Here is a 7,204-nt window from a genome sequence, read left to right as displayed (position 1 = left end):
AGTAAAGTAGTCAATTGCTTAGGGGCAATTTCACAACTCCTACCACCACTTTTCCACACTCGATATATTTACTTTATTGTTTCTTTACTTAAACAACCCCTACCTTTTATTTACGTACTCTTTATTATCTTGCAAACCTATCCAACAACACCTACAAAGTACTTCCAGTTTCATACTTGTTCTAGGTAAAGCGAACATCAAGCTTGCGTAGAGTTGTATTGGTGGTCGATAGAACTTGAGGAAATATTTGTTCTACCTTTAGCTCCTCGTTGGGTTCGACACTCTTACTTATCGAAAACTGTTGCGATCCCCTATACTTGTGGGTTATCAAGACCTTTTTTTGGCGCCGTTGCCGGGGAGCAATAGTATGGGGTGAATATTCTCGTGTGTGCTTGTTTGCTTTATCACTAAGTAATTTTTATTTGCTGTTCTTAGTTGTTTTCTATCTTTAGTTATGGGTAGGAAATGCAAAATACCAAAAAAATTAGTTGTACCTACTAAACCAATGGTTGAAAAACCACTCAAAATCTATCACCCTGTTGAAGCTTATTACTTGGATCATCTTTGATCCCTATGTGCTCGTGCTGAAACCCCAACTAACTTAGTTAAGGAAAAATCTTTAGATGAGCATGCTTGTTATGTGCAACACCGAATATCTGAAAAAGAAAAACTTTTACTGGATCAAATTCATCGTTCGCAATGCTATGCTTGGAATTTATGTGAAATATATGATTATACTTGTTGTTCTGAAGACCCTAAGAAACACCTTCCCTAACAATGTTGTTTAATGATAACTAGATGACTCATTGCGCCAATGACGCAAAGGCCAAGAGGGAGGCAAGTATTGTGAAAATATTTAGACACCCACGTCAAAAACCAAATGTGGCCAACACTCCCGCATCCTCTGCTTGGAAGCCGCCTTTTCTCACCGGATCTAACATAGATACATGATTCACCACTAACACACCCTCTTCCACCCCCGCTTCGTCGCCCTCTTCCTCGGCCTCCACCCCATGTCGTCACCCTCTTATTTAGGCAGCTCTCGCAGCTTCCAGCTTCCGTGTCGTCACCCTCTTATTTAGGCAGCTCTCGCAGCTTCCAGCTTCCGTCGTGATCCAGGATGCCTGATTCGCTCCCAGACCATGAGACCATGACCATGCTCTTGATCTATGCCACGGTCGTCGTCGCGCCGTGCCTCCGTCCTCCTCGATCTGTTGCTTGCTTGGATAGGTTGTGTTGGCAGCGAGGATGTCTAAATAATCAGCACACGACAAAAACAAATCTCAGAGAAAACGGATGTTCGAGACAAAACTAAACCGGCTGCGGGAAACAATGGCTAATCAGTCAAAGGAGATATGTGTTGCAATTGGCGCCAGGAAGGGGACTCGACACTATTGGAGATGATGGCAAGAGAAAAAACAGTGAGCTGCACAACATGTCCAATAAGGCAAGCGCGCCACCAAGAATCTCTCTTCCTCCCGCCGTCTCCTTGCTCATCCTCCCCGCCACCTCCTACTGCTCTTGCTGGCCAAGAAAAAAACGGAAGCATAAAGTTAGAAACTAAAGAAGATGATAGGAAACATACCACCATGAGAACCAAATCGGACTACCAAACTCTTTTTTTAACAAGCACCATACTCTGAAGAACCATATGGCTGCAGCAAGCTCATGCTATCATGGTGCAGAACAGATATTTGTGGGTACGACACAACACGTACACTACCAAAAAAATCTACAGCCCCCAAGAATCACAGACTGAAGAAGACTCCTAAATTCATCTCTCTTTTCCCCCAAATTAGGTACGGACGAGATTTACTTCTGCTTGTCTGTACAAGGCTACAACTTATGGTTTATCGTGTCTAGAACTGATTGTGTCTTGCTTTCTCTCTATCTATTCTCAGCTAGAAAGTGTAGGATTCATACTCTTAATCTGCAAATCTTCTCTCTATTCTAATTTCTTTACTCTCTCATTCTTTTTACTCTTAAAACTATGACTTGCTGTTCTATTCTATTCTTCGCTGCTTCTTACCTTAGTGCTCTCTCTTCTAAACACGTTTAATCTCTTATTACTGCATATTTCAATAGTCCAATAAGGAGCGCGTCCCAAGATCCTCTCTTCCTCCTGCTGGTCTACTTCCTCATCCAAACACGGAGCAAATCATGGCACAAGCAATCAGGGCAGGAGGGGGGTTAAACGGGATCTTACCTAGATCGGGGAGAGAGGAAGAGGAACTCGTCGCGGAAGCAACAATGAGACCATATTTCCTGGCAAAATATTTACAGTGAAAGATTTACACAAAGCAGAATGGAAGTCATAGTAACTCAATTGATTTTAAATTAAATTAAATATGATTCTGTAAATAGTTTTGCTGCAAACCAAGCTATCTAAGAATCAAGCAATCACATTTACATTACCATAATAATTACATCAAAAAGGCAGGCACAAGCTTGAATGTGTTCAAAAGCGAGAGATATGACCTTGTTCTTCTTCACCAAACTCTTCTGCTGGATTATCCATCTTCTTTCTCAGATCTGCCCACATCGTATTCAGCAAAGCCACATATCAGAAATCAAATCAGTGCTATAGGATGCAAGAGGTGAGAGAGGAGCACCTAGCAGAGGTTTGTGGACTACCTCTTTATGCCACACCATATCCACATCCCTAGCGCTTGACGTACTTGCTGCTATTGCCGTCTCTACCTTATTTCCTCCATTGCCGGTTCGTGGACTACCTCTTCAGGACACTCCGAATACATATCCTCTCCCTCACCAGCTGGTAGTCTCGCCCTTCAATCATGCCGCTAACAAATAAAAAGAGAACACTATGATCAAGTTGATAAGGCTTACAACTGTATGTGAGGACAACAAATAATTCATGCTTATCAACACCATAGTGTACAATTTTAGCAGAAAGCACATCATCGTTCTGGAAGAAAATAGGTGGAAGCATAAGAAAGCAATTAAACAATCTCTCCAGAGGCACTCACATGGTAAAATCCAAAACATCGAAAGGAATATATTATTTTTGCGAAATGTACAGGATTAAAGAAACTGAGTACCATGAAAAGTAGTCTGCTATCCATATCCAGAACTCCAATTCTTACATACTCGCTAAAAGTTTTATTGGTTGAGATCATTTTTGGATCAGCCACCAGCAAGTATGCATGGTTCATATGTGAAGAGAAACTGACAATTACAACCAATAACCAATTAGCCAACACATGAAAAACTATCCTAAACCACTATGACTACTATTCACCAATACCATAGATGATAGAACTATGCTATAAGTTTCTTCATGATTCACCATATATAAAAATTATACCTCTTCTACATAGCATCACAAGAGGTTTAATTTACACAAGGAAGGAAAAGAGTAAGTATAATTTCTTTTCACCTATTTCTTATCAATGGAGATGGAAAATGCTCTAGTCTATTTTAATGTTTTATCTTGTCCACCTATTTGTAGATAGGCCTTTTTGTAACATGACAACCTGAAATTTATTAAGAGACAAGAAACTTCTGTTATCTGATCGAAAGAACAAAAGTTAGTAAATATTTGCTACAAGTACCTGACAGGAACAAGTGCAGCCTCAGTCTTTTTCAGAAGGCTAGTACATATTACAAACCAGGAAACGATGGTTGAAATATGTGCTATGATGCAGTTTCTGAAACACGGTTTCATGGTTGGCCACGATAAGTGTCAAATGTTTTCTCCTTTTTATTTGGGGTCCATTAGGGTCATAGCTGATGGTACCTTATAAACAGAATTTTTAGAATAGATTGCAGCTTGTATAAGATAGACAGGATTAGTTAGTATCATATTTAATCGAAAAGCAAAATAATCATTTAACTATTTACATGTCTAGATCCAAGGTTTGAGAAATCAATAAAGTGCCCTCCCCAGAAATCATAGTGGAAGCAAGTAAATAACCCAAGTTTGGTGTCGCACCACAATAAAGAGGATCATAAAGGAAAAAATAGAAGATCATACAGAATAATCAGGAATCTGTACACACAGCTTACTACAGTTTACTCATGCTTCAGAATCAATCAACATGCTTGATGCCGCACCACAATAAGTAGCACATGGATATTCTAACTCACAGGACAACCTATATAATGTCGTCTTGCCTTGCATTTGCACCTCTCATTGCATCGACCACCAAGGTAACATAAAAAAGCACGCCAACCAAGATAAACCAAATCATGGACTTGGACAGGAAAATCAAAGAGTAGGAAAACCTGTGGATGGGTTAGATAGCAAGTCGCCGGCGAGGGCGCCCAGGTCTGGCAGACAACACCCGGCCCCACACACAGTTCCGAAGCACTCTACCACATAATCAGATGGCATGGAAGTACCAGCAGCGACCAACCAAACCGAAGAAACCACATGAATGGTTGTGAATGAAGCCAGAATCATATGCATCTCACAACTAACAAATTTAACTGATAATTCAAGATACTAAAGATCTGCTCTGCATTTTCGACAGTGAAAATAGTAAAGATCTCAAATGCAATAAAACAACAAGGAAGCAAACAAGTTGCACATGGTTTAAATTACATCGCGTAACTTCTAAAGTTTTCCCCTTACATGACAACCTTCTTCCCAGCAAGAGTAATTACAGTATTTAGATATCTTGTATAAAAAAGATCAAGAACTAAAAACTACATTCGACAAGACATCCTCTCTACAAAAGGAAATTCCCAGAGCAAACATTAGCCGATTCAGTGCATATCTCCAAGGCTCAAGTAAGAAAATTGTCAAAAAGGAGTAAACTGGATTGGAAGGAGCTGCAATACCTAAGGATGGGTTGGAGACTGCGAGGTCGACAAGGACGCCTATCCAAGCATGTTTCTTCTGTCATAAGCTTTTATTTTAGTTCGTCATGAAGCTGTGAAAAAGCCATCTCGGTATGAGCTTTCGAGCTTTAAACCAACCATTTTCATGAATAAATTAGTTGCTTCAGTTCTGTTGGGATGTATCATATAACAAAGAACATAAGAAAATAGAAGTTTCTCTACCAATGTTGTAATTCTTGAGTAAATGGAAGTTAAGATAAATGAGAATCCTTGAGGCAAACACAAATTAAAAAAATCAGCCACCGCAATTCTCAATGTCCGTTGTTCCTCTCTCTATGGTCAGGCATTACAACCAAAACAGAAGGTATCACAACTCATAGGCACCTAAAGTTCTGAACTGTAAGCAAAGCATAGCTAGCCATCAACGTCTTATCTGACACACCAAAACTATCCAAAGACCAGCTCCAAATTATACCCCATAAATAATGAAGGCCCACCAAAGAGAAAAAGCAATGCAGCTAGCAATAAGATATAATCCAGGAACAACAAAACTATTGAGACCATGGATCTAAAGCCGGTGAAGCCACTCTGTAATCCAAACACATTCTGACAAGATGGACCAACCCGGTGAAGCACGACAGGAGGTAACGGCTATGTCAGCATGTCACCAGACATAATTATCGTTGCATCCTTACAATTCATATTCATATGGAGTTATTTATGTTAGAAAGCCGATTCCAAAGTCAACACCTCTCCTTTCACATCTGTATCTACCACCTCTCCTTTTGAATATGTATCGACCATCAACCAAAATAGCTAAAAGGGTAGATTGAGCACATTGCACACCCAAGGAGCATAAACAAAAGTGTGGGTTGAGCAGAAAAATCAAAGAACAAGCAGGAAGAAGTTACAATACCTGCTGGCGGGTCGAAAGCATCAGAATGAGGGGAGGCATACTGGGATGGCGGGCACCATCTACACAAATATAATGCCTCTTGATTCAGTTTTAATGAGGTGTGTACAAAGCAAAGGCAACATAAATTTGAGCTAAAGAAAATAGTGAAGATTAACCTGGGAAGAATGTGAAAACCAAGCTGCAAGTAAAACCATAGCTTCGTTCTGCTTTTGTTTTTCTGAAAAGTTACAACTTCACATTAGCATGTGTTGAATCGAAGGACACAATTGAACAAAATTTAAAAGTATCACTCATGCTATTAGCATATAAAAGCAGATCATTCCAATGGCAACAAACTATCACGTCATACTAACCATTATCCATTCCAACAGCAACAAATCTGCACTGGAGATCCATAATGAATTAACCATACAAGGCAAGTTGGGAATATTTTCCAGGGGTACCAATATCGAACAGGTTAAACACGACCTGAAAAAGAAGAGCGAGTCTGGACAAAACATACCTGCTCCCAATGTATTGTGCCAAAAACAGGGTCCACGAGAGAAGTTTCACCTTGTTCCGGACTCCTCCTTAAGATCCTCCCTCTTCTCTTCTTCATAAGATCTGCACATATCATGTTCAGGAAAATTGTAAATCGAGAAATCAAAATCAGGAACCAAAGAAATCAAGAGGCAAAAACTTGGGAGGAAGAAGAAGATGGAAGGGCCAAACATGTACAACCTAGATTGGGGATGAGGAACGACAACCAGTGGTCGGGAGTGATGGTCGGCCCCACACCACCGCGACCCGAGCGCCGCTGGATCTCCGGCCTCGCAGCACCTTCCCCATGTCCGTCCTGCTCACCCTCCCCCTGGTCCTCGTCCTCCATACCCATCACGGAAATCACACCGCCCCTGCTCTACCATAGTGTGACCTACCCACAGCAACACCAGATCAAGAACATGGGGAGGTGAAACCACCGTGCACGGCAACGCCGGATCGAGAACGTGGGGAGGCACTGCGTTGCGGGGATGGGATAAAGAGGTAGGGAGATGGTCAACGATGCGGCTGGAGGAGAGACAGTTAGAAGAGGGGAGGAGCAGGGGCGTGGGGACGAGCAGGGGCATGGCGGCGGCGAACTGCACGGGCGGAGATGGAGCGGGGCGTGGGGCGCGGGGCTCGGGGCAGAAGGGGATTGGGGGCTAGGTTTGGACCGCTCGCTCGCTGTGGCGCCCGCCTCCCGATTTATACCCTGCACGTGAAAAGACCAAAATGCCCTCGGCGGGGAACGAAAATTACGGGCGGTGGCAGTTCGTTCTGACTACCACTCTAGGAGGGTTTATATGTTCAATGGAATCATATCTTCACATGCTAAAGGTGTTTATAATTACTAATATGTTTAACAAATTGAAGAATTTGTTGTTTTTAAAGGTGCTTATGAAATTGCTTTTTTAATTGAAAAGTATGATGCTATTCTTTATAAATCTGAAAATTTTGCCATACTTA

General features: G+C 41.5%; 1 protein-coding gene across 27 annotated transcripts; it reads right to left on the bottom strand.

Annotated features, from left to right (window-relative positions):
• Window positions 1-488: 488 nt before the first annotated feature.
• LOC147991455 (uncharacterized) lies at window positions 489-6,904 on the bottom strand. 27 transcript variants are annotated; one of them, XM_087523136.1, is made up of 12 exons: window positions 6,440-6,904; window positions 6,222-6,322; window positions 6,073-6,103; window positions 5,875-5,936; window positions 5,720-5,778; window positions 4,804-4,895; window positions 3,573-3,757; window positions 3,398-3,494; window positions 2,635-2,801; window positions 2,479-2,532; window positions 2,207-2,265; window positions 658-1,524 (listed from the first exon to the last, which is right to left on the bottom strand). In XM_087523136.1, the coding sequence occupies exons 1-5, from the start codon at window positions 6,591-6,593 to the stop codon at window positions 5,740-5,742; spliced, it is 387 nt and encodes a 128-aa protein (XP_087379262.1). In that variant the 5' UTR covers window positions 6,594-6,904; the 3' UTR covers window positions 658-1,524; window positions 2,207-2,265; window positions 2,479-2,532; window positions 2,635-2,801; window positions 3,398-3,494; window positions 3,573-3,757; window positions 4,804-4,895; window positions 5,720-5,739. The 27 variants fall into 27 exon arrangements, 26 of the variants coding, with proteins under 26 accessions (XP_087379215.1, XP_087379262.1, XP_087379266.1 ...); XM_087523140.1 differs by having other exon boundaries at window positions 3,573-3,747; XM_087523089.1 differs by lacking the exon at window positions 6,073-6,103 and adding an exon at window positions 489-656 and having other exon boundaries at window positions 739-1,524; window positions 3,573-4,972.
• Window positions 6,905-7,204: the final 300 nt, after the last annotated feature.

Source organism: Triticum urartu, chromosome 1A (assembly GCF_056163025.1).
Source record: "Triticum urartu cultivar PI428250 chromosome 1A, HENAU_Tu73, whole genome shotgun sequence".
Taxonomy (NCBI): Eukaryota; Viridiplantae; Streptophyta; class Magnoliopsida; order Poales; family Poaceae; genus Triticum; species Triticum urartu.
This window is presented reverse-complemented; position numbering and strand designations above follow the sequence as displayed.